A 16,435-nucleotide genomic window follows, 5' to 3' on the forward strand; every position below is an offset into this window, starting at 1 on the left:
ATAGGGGAGACGGAGAGCATTTCCTCCCGAATCTGGAACAAGGCAAGGGTGCCCACTCTCTCCAACAGTGCTCAGGGCTTTAGTTGAAACGATAAAAAAAAAAAAAAAAGGAGAAACAGCACACAAGTAGGAAAAGAAGTCAAAATGTTCCTATTTACAAAAGTAAAAACAAAACCAAAAACACTCTCCAGTACTTGTAGGATCCCAAAGCCTACTAGAAACCTCTATGACTTATGGCTGTCACAAAGTCAATGCACACAAAGCCAGCACAGGAGTCGGCAGCAGATCCGAGTGTCAATGAAGAATTTGCCCAGAGAATCAGAAGGAAACAACCCCACTCGTATTTATGTCAAAAATAAATAAATGCCTGGGAACAAACCTGACCAAGGAGATGAACGCCTCTACATGAACATTTGTGAGACCTTGAAAAAGTGAAAAAAGACACTGGGAGATGGGTGGACGTCCATGTCACAGCTGACAGAGTCTACACTGTGAGATGCATGGACATCTATGTTACGGCTGACAGAGTCCACACTGTGTGAGTGAACACAACACCAAGGGTAATCTACAGGTTCAATGCACTCCCAGTCTCCAGAGAAACAAGACCAATACTAAAATCCATATGGAAACACAAAATGACTCTGAACAGACAAGCCAATCCTTAGCAGAAAAGCAAAGCTGGAGGCACAGATCTATGGAAACAAATGCAGTGTGAAACAGGCATAAATACAGGCCTGAAAACGAGAACTGAAGACTCCAAACATGCACAGTTACAACCACAGGCAAAAACACACACTGGAGAAGAGACAGCTGTCATGGTTTGCATGAGAACAGTCCCCATAGGCTAAAAGAGTAGAAGACTTGGTCCCCAGTTGGTAGAACTGTTTGGGAAATATTAAGCAGTGTGGCTTTATTGAAGGAGGTGAGCTTTGAGGTTTCAAAAGTCCACACCATTTCCAGTTGGTGCTCTGCCTAATGACTGTGTCCCCATGATCTCTCAGCCACCACTCCAGCGCCATGCCTGCCTGCCTGCCTGCCTGCCTGCCTACCTGCTGTCACAATCTCCATGCCCCATATAAACTATCTTCTAAAATGGTCTGGATCATGATGTTATCACAGCAATAGAAAAGTAGCCAAAACAAGAGCCTTCTTAACAATGGTCTGGAGAACCTGGGTCTCCACATCTGGACACACATCTGCATCTCACAGCTGGCACAGAATCCATCCAATGCATCAGAGACCTGAAGCTTTTGAGATACTAGAGGAAAGCAGCTCAAGAAGCAGGCCTAGGCAAGGCTCTTCCGAAGAGAACTCAAGTAGCACAGGATATAATTCCAATTAGTGAACGGGATTACATGACTTGAATTAAAGTGCCTGCATTACACAGAAAACAATCCCTGACAGCCCTCCAAGACTGGCTGAGAGTTCACGAGCATTAGCTGTTCTTCTGAGAGGACCTGAACTCAATTCCCAGCTCTCACAATGGGCTGCTCATAATCTACCTCCATGGGCCCCACGGCCTTGTCCGACCTGCTCAGGCACATGAACATGAGGGTCAAACACTCACACAAACACATACATTCTTTTTATTCTTTAAAATGTTTTAAAAATTATTTGATTTAATGAATCTGGATATCTTGCCTGCATGCACATGCACTCGCACACACACCACACGTGGGCTGCTGCCTCTAGAGGTCAGCAGACGTTGGATGCTCTAGAACCAGAGTTACAGATCATTCTGAGCAGCCATGTGTGTACTTGGCAATCAAAATGGATCCTCTGGAAGAACATAAGTGCTCTTAATCACTGAGCCATATCTCCAGACCTACCTCTTCTCTTTGTGTTTTGTTTTTGTTTTGTTGTTGTTGTTTTTGTTGTTATTGTTGTTTGAGGGGGCAATATTTACCAACTACACATCTGAGAATTAATATGTAGACACTATAAATAATTTTTTAATTAAACACTAAAAGACAAAATGGCCCACTCAATAAATGGTATAATGAACAAAAATAAATAGTTCTCAAAGAAGAACTAGAAACGGCTAATAAATCCTTGAAGAGCAGTGTGGAACCCATGCGGTGGAGGGAGACAGACAACTCTGTAAATCACCCTGACTTCCACATCTGCACTGTGGACAGGCACACCATCTTTCACACGTGCAAAGATAAAGAAATAAATGTAATTTTGCTGTTTTTTTTTTTTTTAGAAAGTATTTGCACCCCTAGCCACCAAAGAATGTAAATCAAAGCCGCTCTGAGCTTTATCTCACCCCAACCGGAACAGCTACCATTAAAAACCAAATAAAAAATGCTGACAGGGATGTACAGAAGAGAGACACTGTTTACTATTCAGAAATATAAATGTGTGCAGTAGCTATGGAAATCAGTATGGACATTCCTTACCAAAAAAAAAAAAAAAAGCTAAAATTAGAGCTGCTATATGATGCAACCATACAACTCTAACCTGGATGAGGAATTTTATGCATCTGTGAGAACAGATGCAACTAGAAATCATTATAGTAAATGCAATCAACTAAATACAGAAAACCAAATACTGGTGTGTGTGTGTGTGTGTGTGTGTGTGTGTATACACACACATACATACATGGATATATGTGGAACCCAGATTTAGAACTGTGCTTATAAATGTGTAACTAATTTACACACGTGCAGCTCGCAAAACTCGAGAGGGAGATGGCAATAAAATAGCAGACCAGGGACCCAGTGAGGGAGGTCAGAGGACCAGCAAGGGGTGGGAACAAGGACAGAGGAAGACAGTGGGCGGGGACAGGAAGGAGAACAAGGTGTAATGACACAAAAGGGTCAAGACTCACGGGAGGAATGTCAGTCTGCATGCTAGTGCGACAATGGTAAGGTAAAATGTACTAAGCTATTCATCAGTAAAGACACTGATGTGCACAGAGACCAAGAAGCCCGGCCACTTACCAGAGGTAGGCGCTTCACCGCGGCCAGGTACTGCAGCAGCCCCTTGGCATGATAAATCGTGGGGTGTAACTCTGGGTTTGGACTTTGCCACTGTCTGTTCAAATCCTCTCCACTTAAGGAGCAGCGGTGACTATACACACAGAGACAGCAAAACAAAAGGATTCAAGGCAATGCCAACTGAATACACATCAGAACACACATCTTCCTCACTAAGTAAACTTGTATCCATAGTTTGCTACATGGAAAATCCGATGTCACATTTATGTAACAATGGTGATTTCAAATTTAAAATAGACTTTTGTAAGTTATAAAAACAGTGTCAATTCTGGGCTTTTCTTTTGTACTGTACGAAATATATTGTTAATAGGCCACTCCCTCTCGACTAAATAGGAACCACTTGCTACACTAACTGCATGCTAGTGAGTTGTCTTGTACACATACTGTGTGAGAAAGGCAAATATGTGCAAATTATGTAGTCTTGAAGCCGTGTAAGCACACTCTCTGTTCATCATAGGAACTGTGTACTGGTGTGGTCAGACACCAGTCTACAGCCACGTGCTCAGCAAAGGAAACAGGGTGTGTGTGCTTGGAGCTTATGTCCTGAAACAGCTTCCTAAGACAACGCAACAAAGATTTTATAAAGTTACCTTTCCATGGAATCATAACACTAACACATGCATTTAAGAGTCTGACGCATTACCCACCAAAAACTTGGGAGTTTTTTTCCTAGAAAAAAAATCATCAAACCCATTATTTGAATTAACTTGAACACTATTAGATGAACAAATTAAATGCAGCCAACTATCCCAACCTATGGCACTCCGGCAGCCACTGCTTAACTTACTTTCCATTGATGACACCATCTGGATTTAGCATGGGGACAATTTTAAAAATGTAAGACTCCCGTAGGCTCTGGGCAGTCGGGCTATTGCTCATGAGGTACTCCAGTGTTCCTTTCATTACCCAGCTTGCATTGGTTTCTCCAGGATGGACCCGAGCAGACAAGAAAATATAAGGGCGAGTTCCTAAAGCGCACACAAAAGCTCAATTAAAATGAACAGCTACAAAAATTGACTTGTGCTTCACTTTGGGGTTCTAGAACTCTCCTTGGTTGTTAACTCCAGTGGAAAGTTACCGTGCACACACAACACGCACAATCTGCACTAGCCCTACCGAGAAAACAACAGAAAGTGCATGCAAGCTGCCAGGTGCAGGAGTCTGTAACGTGACCAACCAGTGTGATCCTGCACAGCACAGGGACCACTTGGTTGCTTCCTATTGATTAACGGAGCTTGAAAATGGTTCGTTCTTGAGGGTAAACATAGTTTTACAAAGAATAACACCTGCAAAAGTTTAAAGTATAAAATTGTGTTTCATAAACTCACGGAGAAAATAAAAATGTTAATCTAAATCTGTACAAACGACAGCACAGGGGAACGGTGACGCAGAATCGACAGAGTGCATTTACATAGTTGGCAAACGGCCAACTCATGACCCCTATGCCAGTGCACAGCATCTGTCTCTGTCTGTCTCTGACTCTGTCTGTCTCTGACTCTCTCTCTCTCTCTCTCTCTCTCTCTCTCTCTCTCTTATCAAAAATTGAACTGTGTTCTTGTTTGCACTACCTCAGCAATTCTAAACTTTAAATAGTGGAGAAAAACAAGTAACTGCTTAGCACTAGCTATCAAAACATTTGAACTCTAGAAATTTTATTGTATTTTAGCTTCAGCATGATTTCTAGAAATAACAACTAAAAAATATGACTATCAAAGCAATCCTGAGAGGAAATCTCGGGTGACTCTCACTTTCCAGAGTAAGAACCTGAGGTACAGAGGTGGTCCACGCTAGACACAGGACCAAGACTGGAATCCCGGCCTTCTCATGGCTGCTCTTAGAATTATTTGTTATAAATACCCAGAAAGCAAACCCAAGTGAGAATGTGTGATGCTCTGAGAGAAGAAGACAGACTTACTGAACTGACAGATATGTTCATAGTAATTGGACTCTGGCATTGCTGTTATGGTCACCAAAGGACAGATGTTTCCAGACAAGGTTTCACACAACACGTCTTTTCGAAAATAGATTTGTTGAGGATTGTGTGCCGATTCCAATTTTTGAAGATGCATCTTGAGAAGAATGTAAAAGGAAAGCATAGCATCATGTTAAAACTCCCTCCTGACGCACAGAGCAACGGTCTCGAGACCCCTGGAACGGGAAGTAAACCTGCCTCTGAAAACCTACCTACAACCACAATGCCAAATAAACCACAGCCCTGAACGGCCGGGGACAGGGGAAAGGTGGCACCTGCTGTTACCTGCCACACCCGCAGGATTACCCTACGTGGACCCGAAAGTCACCACAGGCAGAACCAATATTCTACATAAGTTCACAGATATTCAGCTAAGGCTTTGTTACCAATCTTTGCTATGAAGAAAAAGCATTTGTTTTTCCAAGAACTTAGAATTTTAGACTTACGACTAAGGTCAGAATGAACCTGCTTCTACAGCTTCCTCACACACACTCTGAGGAGCCAAGGACAGAATGAACCTGGTTCTTATGCCAAAGCATTAATTTTCCTACAGAAAATTCAAAGCGATTCAAAATGTGGCTTGATTTCCCTACTGTTACAAGATGACCTACTTGTTTCCACAAGATTAACATTATATTTATTTATATTTATATTATAGTGCTTTTAGTTAAGCAAACAAATCTCATTTAGTTAAAATTTATTCACAGGAAGTTGCAGAAGTATCAGTTTCTATAAGTGATATATGAAATATGCAATTTTCCTTCCTAGTTCTTTTTTTAAGTTCTTTTTCACTTGTGGAAGCACAGGAGTGGGCCACATACCCACGTGCACGCACCCCTGTGAGTACAAATGAAGACAGAAGCTGACATTCGTGTCAAGCAATAGCTGCTTCTCTACCTCTCCACTTTCCTTGTCTTCCCTGAGATGAGGTCTCTCAGTGAACCTTAGCCAAGCACTGAGGATCCAGCTGCCTGCACTCCTGGCAGTGGAGTTTAGGACTCACTGGATCACATCTGGTTCTCCTCTGTGGGGGCTACAGATGTAAAATGGGGTCCTCACTGCTGTGGCGCAGGCACTTTAGCATCTGAGCATCTTCGGGCTCTCAGAGCGACCACTTCACCATCCCCTTCCCACCTATAGTGTTTCCAACGAGTACTACATCTCTGTTGATATGCATCCTACATTCTATGGCTATATTAACCAGAAGCAAAGTGTACCAATTACCTGATACTTACTCACAATACAGAACGATACAAGTTTACCCCAGGCTCTCTCACCTGCAGAGTCGAGTACGTGTATGGATAGTGATAGGCGAAATAGCAGACATCGTCCTTGTGCGGGAAGTTCACGGTGAAGGTGATGGTGTAGTAGGACTTGCCCTTCTGTCCGCCTGCGGCAACTGAGCTTCGTGAGAAGTGATTTCTGCAATTGAAAAGCATAAAGCATTTCTTTTCCATGCACAGACGTTCTGATTTCCTGTGCTAACTTTATTAAGTAGAATTTCAGAGAGAAAAAAGAAAAACCCCAGTGGATAGTCCATTTAACTGAACTGCTTTATTCAACAGGCATTGTTTTAGTTACTTTCCTATTACCATCGTGAGACACACCATGACCGAAATCATTTATAGAAGCAAGAGTTTGCTTGGGACTAACAGTCTGAGGTTAGACTCCGTCCTGCTATGACCATTACAGCAGGGAGCAGAGCATCTGGCAGACAGGCTTGGTGCTCAAGTAGGAGCTCAGAGTTAATGTCTCAATCCACAGACACGAGGCAGACACTGGAGACGGGGTGGGCCCTGAAACTTCAAAGCCACACATTCCCTCCAACGAGGCCACACGTCCTACTCCTTCCCAAACAATTCCACCAACTAGGGACCAAGTGTTCAGACACACGACCCAACGGGCCACCATCTGCAGCACGCCTCTTCTTTAGGCTGAGCGCACGTGAAGCTCATCCTCCTCATCAGTGAGTCACCGCATCCGTTACTGCATCCACGATAGCCCCTCCATCAGCTAAGAGGCTGAGGACCACATTCATGCTAGCCGCTTCAAGCCACAGCATCTGGCACTTTACCATACTTAGTGTTAAGATGAAAAGAGAAAACTCGCAAGGAAGGCTGCTGTTTCCCAGTGCTTTCCGGTGTGGCAGGAGGAAGGCTGCTGTTCCCAGTGCTTTCCGGTGTGGCAGGAGGAAGGCTGCTGTTCCCAGTGCTTTCCGGTGTGGCAGGAGGAAGGCTGCTGTTCCCAGTGCTTTCCGGTGTGGCAGGAGGAAGGCTGCTGTTTCCCAGTGCTTTCCGGTGTGGCAGGAGGAAGGCTGCTGTTTCCAGTGCTTTCCGGTGTGGCAGGAGGAAGGCTGCTGTTCCCAGTGCTTTCCGGTGTGGCAGGAGGAAGGCTGCTGTTTCCAGTGCTTTCTGGTGTGGCAGGAGGAAGGCTGCTGTTCCCAGTGCTTCCCGGTGTGGCAGGAGGGAGATCTGCAGCATCACAGACGCTGTGTTCTTGGCCAAAATGAGCCTAAGCCTAACTATGCTTTACAGCTAATGGACAGTGTACACCATCTCAATAAGATACATTTGTTAATGGCAAAGATGTAGTCAGCAAAAGACAAACTTAAAACTCCTGGATGAGAAAGAAACCAGTTTAACAGAGCAGAGAAAAAGGAAACCTACTGATAAAAAAAATATTTAAGAAACATATTAACATAGATTAAGTGTGACTTGTGATGAGCATGGGAGATCAGACATTTTTAACACGGAATACTTTCAAGGGTGTATTTTTTTTCCAAAACCTGTTCTCTCCTGCTAATAGTTATACAAAATAAATCACACTTTCCAGGCATTTATACTTAAAAAAAATACTGTAATGTGTGCTCTTTCATAAAACCTAATGGAAAAAAACAAGTACCAAGCAGCATTTACATGGCTCCTGGGGAAATCTGAACACTGACTAGATTATAGTAAAGAATTTTCTTAATTTTTTTCAGATGTATGGTAATGGCAAGGTGGTTAGATGGTCTTAAGGGGTCTTTGTTCTTTAGAGATAACTATTTCTATACAAAATATTGTATCTGACAACTGCTTTAAAAAATTCAGCATGTGGGCCACTAGCAAGATGGCTCAGTGGACAAAGGTACTTTCTGCCAAAGCTGAATTCATACCTAGAACCACGTCATGGGAGGAAAGAACCAAACATCAAAGTTGTCCTTTGACCTCCACACAAAGCAGTGGCAGGCGCACCCACCTTCCAACACCAGCCCCACAGTATGCATAAATCAGTGTTAGGAACCTTCACAGTCAACAGGGAGGTAGGGAGCTCTGAAATGCACACACAGAACTGATCACACAACAGCAACTGTTCAACATGGGCAGCAAACACCTGCGACAGCATCCTGTTCATAGCTTTTAAAAGTCCTTAAGTATTGCTGACATAGGCATTTAAAGATCTGCTGTTGACTTAATTTGTAAAGCTCTAAAAACGCTTTTAAAAATTTATTCACACACGTAGATATTCAAACTATTCTTCATTAACTTCATCACTGTCTCTTGTATGGGCAGATAATGGCAAATGCTAAGAACTAAGAAACATACAAAACAGTTTCTTCTCTGAATTGGCAGCTAACTGAAGAGGTACATATCCCTGTAGTGAGAGTTTGGTTTCTTTAAGAACCCAGTTATGTTATGTGAATATGTTTTTGTTTTATTCCCAGGTGTGGGACAAGAGGCTGCTTCACAACAGGTGATTGTGATTTGCCGGCTGCACTAGCTGGGGTGTGATCTTTGCCAGCTGCAGAGAGTTTAATTCTGGAGACTTTGGGGAGGGAATAAATAGGAAAACTCCAAGAGGGCCTGGGAAGGAGACTGCTGCCGCCGCCCCTGCTGTTTCTTTTTGTCAAATGGTCGTGAGAAATGAGACAAGAAGAAACTGGATATTCTGAAGACAAAGACTGGACTTGCCTCAACTCAACACCCCTAATCAGCAGGAAGAAACCTAGAGAGGTCTAGGTCCCCGTTCCCCTCTAACCTTGTTTCTCTCCTACCTAGTGTCAGGGGTTGGAAGGAGTTGGGATGGAATAAGGATTGGAAGGGAAGTCGAGTTATAAGAACCCAATAAAATAGTAAGAACCCATGCCAACACATGTTATCATACATGTTCTATGGAAGTTACGGGCTATAAACAAAACAAGACACACATGTTGACCGAAGACAACTATGTTCTATTTATAACTAACACAACAGTCTCCGATCCTTAGTAACAGATTTCTGGAAAACATATGCAACACAAAAATATAGTTAACCAATGAATGCTAAGTTGCACAGAATTCCAGTTTGGTCTGAGAGTAGCCAGACGAAAAAGCAAAAACTCCTGTTATCACTCCTTACACAGAACAGAACTTAACTGTGTTACAGTCGTGCACACTGCAGTGTGAAAAGAACTAAAGGGTACGTAGAGAAGCAGGGATATTCTGATATTGATGGCCTGAACAATTCTTCCAGAACCATGCCCACCACTGCCCGGGTCAGCACTAGGTCGCTGCAACATTCTACCACAGAACAGGTGACCCAAGAGCACCTTTCTATGGAGCTACCATTAAAGACACTACAAGCACTCTGAAGTGGAGATCAGGGTACATATTTCCTTTGTTTCTTTTTCTTATTTGTGTGCTACTTATTTATTTTGCTAACAAACACGGAGGGATGGAACCTTACTGAGATGAAGCCCATTTCTTTCCCAGAAAGTAACAGAATTTAAGATATAGGTTTTTCCAAAGAGAACATAAACTGTTATGTTAGTTTAAATTTTAGACGTCATCGTCTTCTGGCAAAGCTACAAGAACGAGACAATCAGTGCTAGTTAAGGACAACATTAAGAGTCAAAATCCACTTTATGGAAAATTCAAGACTAACAAGACAGAAACTGCCATCCAAAGGAGATAAACACCAAGACCAAAATTATAAACATACAGAATCTTGTGTGACTGATGGGAAATGATCATTAAAAGATAAAAATTTAAAAATTATTTTTATTTTGGGAGAGGTTGCAAGGGCAGAGGGCAGAGATAAGGGAACAGGAAGATAAGTGGGGTTAAGGTACATGTTATGAAATTCACTCTCCCTCCAAAAAAAAAAATCAATAAAAAGTTAAAAACACAGGATTTTAAATGTTCAGTTTAGATGCAAAGGTTTTCAAACCAGAGCATTTCTTCTACTATGTGCATTCATATTCCAACAGAAGAACATAGGAAACTGGCATCTCACTCAAACGGGCCTACGCTGTTCCTCGCAGCTGACAGCAAATGGTGTCCTCTGAGAGTATAAAGCACATGTTCTATCAGTAAAGAAACACAAGACAAAATCCATGCTGCCAAAGAGCACATCTGTGCCCATCTGCCGGAGAAGCTGGACAGAGTTGTAAGTCAGATACGTACATGGTTTCCATTTTAAGAGATTAGCCTAAAAGTCTGTGTACATTAGGGAAGTATTTCTGAAAAGACAACAGCAAATTTGTAATCACGGGCCTTCTCTCGAGGAAAGGTCTGACCTACTTACACAACAGCCGAGGCAGTCGTGAGGTAGTAAGCCATACCTCCTACCCTTCCCGGCACAGAAACGCACATAAGCAACCACCAGGCGCTCCCAGGGCCCAGCACAAGTACATCAAGGATAAAGGTCATAGGGAAAACTGGGCTGAGGGACGAACAGTGGGAAGAAGTGCAGCAACTATGTGGTGTGAGATACACACACCAAGCTCCTAATGTATTTTATAGGAAGGAGAATAAGCATTATATGCAAACATTTTATCTACAGAATTAGAGTAAAATAGGAAGCAAGGTCTAAGACTTCTCCATCGACATCATTTACAAGCAAAGCCGTAGCCATACACAGGCAAATAATCGTACTCCACCTGCTCTCCCACACAGGCTCCAGGACCACCTCAGGAGAGGAACAAGAAAAGGTTCTACAGGTCAGACTCAAACAGAGACTTCTGGACGTAACAGGACAGCTGTGCCTATGAACTCAGGGCAGCTGAGACTGCCTGCAGGCACCAGGTGAACAAGCCTCCACTCCAATCAGGGACACTATGGACATTTGATGGCTTCTGGGGCAGAGAGAGTTGGTTTTCTTTAATGGTGTGGCCCCTTTGCAGGTCAACCATGCTCCAACGGATGTCCCCAAACAGGTATATGGGCAGCACGAATTAGACTCCATGGTTATTTTACAAAAGGGGGGGGGGTGAAGAAAAAGAGGAAAAGGAAAAGGAAGAGGCAAGGTATCGGGGGTTGGGGAGACAGGAGTGGGGCTGAAGGAGCTAGAGGCAGGAGTGGGGCTGAGTAGGGTCTAAATACACTGTAGGAAATTCCCAAAGAGTCAATAAAAAGTAAGGTCACTATTGCTGGGTTAAAACACCATGACTAAGTAAGGAGGAGAGGAAAGCATTTATTTGGCTTACACTTCCACAGCACTGTCCATCTCTGAAGGAAGCTAGGACAGGAACCTGGAGATAGGCGCTGACACAGAAGCCATGGAGGGCGCTGCTTATTGGGCCCCCATGGCTTGCTCAGCCTTCTTTCTTACAGAATCCAGGACACCAACCTAGGTGTAGTACCGTCCACATCAGGCTGGACCCTCCCACATCAAATTACTAATTAAGAAAATAACCTACAGGCTTGCGTCCTGTCCAGGCATTTTCTTAATTGAGGGTCCCTCTCTTCCCCTGACTAGCCAACATGCATACTAAGTGTTTTCACTGTTACACTGAAAGGGGATAGAATGGAGCCTTCTGGGAACCTCTGTAAGAATACTCACTTGTAGTAACAAATGTCAGTGCCCATACGGATCCACCATGGTCTGGCATTTAGTGCTTCCTGAACTGAATACATAAGTGGCTGCATACCTTTGAAAGAAGAGGAAAGGAAAGAGAGAATTCTTTTCAGAATTGATGTAAAAATGAATCCTGCCTTCTAGAAAGCACCAAAATTTCAGGAAGACTGGGGTATACTGCATTTCATTATTTTAAGATGTATTAGAGAAATATGAGTAATTTCTTAAACTATAATTTAATCAATATCCCCTTTTAAAGTTCAACTAAAATGGAATAACTTTAGAGTGAGTGGCTACCAATTCTTTTCTGTTAAATTGTTGTTCAAGTGTCAATTAAAGATAATTTTTACTCCTTGTAAAAAGTAAAATTTAATAAAGAAATCGTGTAGGGAGATGGCCCCGAAGGTAAAACTCATCTCCCAAGCATCAGGCTCCATTAACCCTCAGAAGCCACGGAGAAGCTGCACCTGGCTGTAATCTCCGTGCTCCTAGATGAGAGGAAGCTCCTCCAGTGAGCTGGCCAAAGCAGCAGCCCACCACAAAGGCAGACACACCCTGGCCTAAGCAAAGTGTAAAGGGCGCCATGCACACACACACACACACACACACACAGGAGTGTGCACAAACACAGACACAGTTACACCACAGTACACACACATGCACACACACACACAGAGGCAAGTGCACACACACCACAGTACATGCACATGCAACCACACAAAGACACACCCTGGCTGAAGCAAAGTGAAAGGGCATCATGCACACATACACACAGGCATGTGCTCACACACACACCACAATAAACACACAGACACAGGCACACCAAGTGCACACACATGCATACCACAATGCAGGCACAGCCACATGCACACTCACACACAATACTCAGCAATAACTCCTCTAATTCTTTATAGAGTCTCATGTGCACTGAGAAAAACCACAAAAATTTGTGTGTGTTTTCATTCCTTCTCTACAGAAGTGTTAATATGGCTTGTGTCCTGGCTAGTCTTACATCAATATGTCATAAGCTAGAGTCATCCCAGAGGAGGGAACTGCAACTGAGGAAACGTGTCCCTAAGATCCAACTGTAGGACTTTCCTTAACTAGTGACTAATGGGAAGGGCACAGCCTACTGTGGGTAGGGCCATCCCTGGCCTGGTGGTCTTGGGCTGAGCAAGCCATGGGCAGCAATCCAGTGAGCAGCATTCCTCCAAGGCCTCCGCATCAGCTCCTGTCTCCAGGTTCCTGCCCTGTGTGAGTTCCTGTCCTGACTTTCTTTGTGTAAGATGAGTTAACCCTTTCCTCCCCAAGTTGTTTTTTGGTCAAGCAGACGATGTACTTTCCTGGATGAGCTTTAATATGAACTAACCAGTACCCCCGGAGCTCGTGTCTCTAGCTGCATATGTAGCAGAAGATGGCCTAGTCGGCCGTCATTGGGAAGAGAGGCCCCGAGGTCTTGCAAACTTTATATGCCCCAGTACAGGGGAACGCCAGGGCCAAAAAGAGGGAGTGGGTGGGTACGGGAGCGGGGGGGGGGGGATTTATAGGGAACTTTCAGGATAGCATTTGAAATGTAAATAAAGAAAATATCTAATAAAATAAAATTTAAAAAACAAAAACAAAATCTGCACTGCGTGCCCAGGCACAGCGGTGCTCTCCTTTCACCCCAGCACTGGAGAGACATATGTGGAAATCTGTACCCCAGGCTAGCATAGTCTACATGGTGAGATTGTGTCTCCCTCTTCCCCACAAACAAAAAGCAGAAAATCATCTGATTTCATTCCATAACCTGATATACTAGACTGTTAAACTGGAATCGAATTAGATTCATATGTAATTTTAGAAACACTGATGGCTTTTCCTGAGAGCTGAGTTGATTTTAAATCCTACCTTTAGTATGAAGTCATTTTCCTGGTGTAGGAATATCTCATTAAAGATATTCGCATTTTATAAAGTTTCTTTTCCTTTCTCACTAGCTCTTTCAATGCTATTTGAGGCTCACCTTAATCATGTGCTGCCTAACACACATGCCAACCTATAGCAGCTATGCTGCCTCCTGGCCCTCTGGAGGAGGTTAACCTACTCTGTGCTCCTTAATGACACAGGCCCTCCTACTGTGTGCTCCTTCACTGCATTTCAAGAAATCAGAACCTCAGACCCTGATGGTGAATATACTAATAAGAACAAACAACTATTTTCTAGTAATTTCAATCAAAAATGTTATATAGCCCTTGATGCAATATTGACCAAGTTTCTCAAATCAATTCTATCAAGTATAATACAAGAGACAGTGACTAATCCCCATGTGACAGGCACTGCTGTGTTTAGTTGTATAAAATAGTCACCATGTCCTCTCAACCACCTGCCCTACATGGCAAGTGGTATTAATTCCATTGCCAAAACTCATGGATCATTTTCTCCATGGCCTTTCAGCACCATTGAAAGAAAAGTATGGCTCCCCTCACACCACTGATGGGCGCACTCCAAGCTGCAGGCTCCTTACCATGAGCCACCTTAGTTTTAAGGAATGGCTATTCTTTTATAGTAACTTGTTACATTGGTTGTTCTACAACTCTGCACCTAGATTCTTAAGTTGTTTCTTTTCTTAGGTTTATTATTTTTTAAATTATGTGTATGTGCATTTGAGTGAAGTAACTGTAGGGGCAGAGGTGTAGGTGGCCCTGGAGCTGCAGTCACAGTCAACTGTGAGCCCCCTGACAAGGATACTAACAACTGAACTGCCGTCCTCTGCCAAAGCAGGAAGCACTCTCAACCACTGAGTATCTCTCTAGCTCCCTCCGTAGGTTGGTCCTTCTAAAAAGGAAGTTCGGAGATCACACTACGTTCAGAAAAGTAAACAAATCCATTTGAACATTTTCATCAATTGCTTTATAAACAACAAAAGTATAATTTAGTTTTGCAGGATTAAAAATGTAGCCTCCCCTCCCACGTTTTTTCTTTTGTTTGGTTTCTTAAAGCATGCTTTTGAGTAGCCCAGGCTAGCCTTGAATACCCTGCTAAGAGAGACTGCAGGAGCGTACCACCGTGCTCAGCCTCGCACTCCTCAATAGTGGAAACCGCCTGTTAAGTTCCTGCTTTTGGAGGGGGCTGGAGACAAGGGTCAGCAGTCAACAACACTGACTGCTCTTTCTGGAGGGCCCAGCTGTGATTCCCAGCATCCACACAGCAGCTCACAGCCATCTCTAAGTCCAGTTCCAGGGGATCCAGCACCTTCTTCTGACCTCCAGCACCTAACATGCACGTTCTGAACATATATTCAGGCAAAACACCCAAACACGTACAATAACAAAATGTTCATTTTACTTTTGGGTACTGGTTAGACAGCTCAATAGGAAAGAGCACCTGCTGCACAAGCGTAAGGATCCGAGTTCAAATCCCCAGCACACATGTAAGAAGCTGGCTGTGGCTATATATTGCCTATAACCCAGCACTGAGTGGGCACAGAGAGGATCCCTGGGCCTTACTGGATGCCAGCCTTGATCCAGGTTCACTGAGAATCCTGTCAGGCGAATAAGCAGAGTGCTATCAGGGTACCATCATACTCCTTTAGCCTCGGTGTGTGCGCACAGGCACACATGCACACGTGAGCGCATACACACACACACACATACCACACCACACCACACACTCTTAGCTAAGATTCTGTGGGTGGAGCCATTGGAGAGCCAAGGCACGTGCTCCCCAAAACGCTTCCAGGGCCAATTCAAATGTCCTCCTCACGTCTTTGCCAGACACTATAACCTCTATGACATATGTCTGTCTCACACTTGAAGTCCAACACTTTGGTTTACAGCTTCGTCTGTATTTCGCCATTTTGATGAATGACGTCAGACTTCCTCTCATACCTCTTGCGAGTTTCTTGACTGTCAGACTCTACTCCACTGACTTCCTGGCTGTCACCATCACACTCTGGTAGGATGGCCCACTCTCTAGAGTATTTCCCAACTTTCACCTGCTTCTTGCTGGACATCTGGCTGAGTCACTTCTCACACCCAGTGTCTTTCTCTTTCTTAAGTTTTACTCTCAGGTTGCTGGAGCATACCCTCAAATATTTCTCAAAACAGGGACTCCCAAGTTTGGCTACACCATTCCCAATCTTTAAATCCTTGCTTATGTTGAAACTTCTTGCTAGGCCAGATTCTATTTTCATAATAGCTGTCTTTTAATCCGTTAATTATTGGAGCTTTTGCTCTGTCTCTGTAGGTCTCCGTGACAACTTTCCTACATAAAGGTTTGTAGCAGCTTAAGGACAGAAACCTGTGAGTCTCTCAGCTCTTCTGGTTTTTAAGTATTAAATTTCTCTGCCATTGATGTTACCACTTCTGCTTTGTTTGCATTTACCTAGCTTATCTTTGCCAAATTATTCAATGGCAAGGTCCTGCCCCTGAAGGAACACACAGCACTGTCCTCTCTGACATCCTAGGGCACTGCCTCCCCCCAGGAGCCATGCCCTGCACATGCCCCACCTCAGCCCCTTCAGCCCACTTCCTTTCCGCTACTTACCAAATACTTGTTTCTTTTTTGACTTTCTATTTTTCCTCGTCCCACTGACTTTTTTCTTAATGTGTTACCCCATCCTTTTATGGTCTAGATTAGCTTTATTTTATTTTATTTATTTAAGTCAT

General features: G+C 43.5%; 1 protein-coding gene across 15 annotated transcripts in view; it reads right to left on the reverse strand.

Annotated features, from left to right (window-relative positions):
- Agtpbp1 (ATP/GTP binding protein 1) overlaps nucleotides 1-16,435 on the reverse strand; it is a 107,837-nt gene that overhangs the window by 21,209 nt on the left and 70,193 nt on the right. For 13 of the 15 annotated variants that reach the window (XM_006517339.3, NM_001377097.1, NM_001284221.2 and 10 more), the window contains 5 exons: nucleotides 11,775-11,862; nucleotides 6,252-6,396; nucleotides 4,918-5,071; nucleotides 3,790-3,970; nucleotides 2,946-3,075 (listed from right to left, as the gene is read on the reverse strand). In XM_006517339.3, the coding sequence (XP_006517402.1) occupies nucleotides 2,946-3,075; nucleotides 3,790-3,970; nucleotides 4,918-5,071; nucleotides 6,252-6,396; nucleotides 11,775-11,862 (698 nt within the window). The remainder of the gene's footprint in view (nucleotides 1-2,945; nucleotides 3,076-3,789; nucleotides 3,971-4,917; nucleotides 5,072-6,251; nucleotides 6,397-11,774; nucleotides 11,863-16,435) is intronic. The other 2 variants (XR_003950468.1, XR_003950467.1) reach the window with 1 other exon arrangement.

Source organism: Mus musculus, chromosome 13, assembly GCF_000001635.26.
Source record: "Mus musculus strain C57BL/6J chromosome 13, GRCm38.p6 C57BL/6J".
Lineage (NCBI taxonomy): Eukaryota > Metazoa > Chordata > Mammalia > Rodentia > Muridae > Mus > Mus musculus.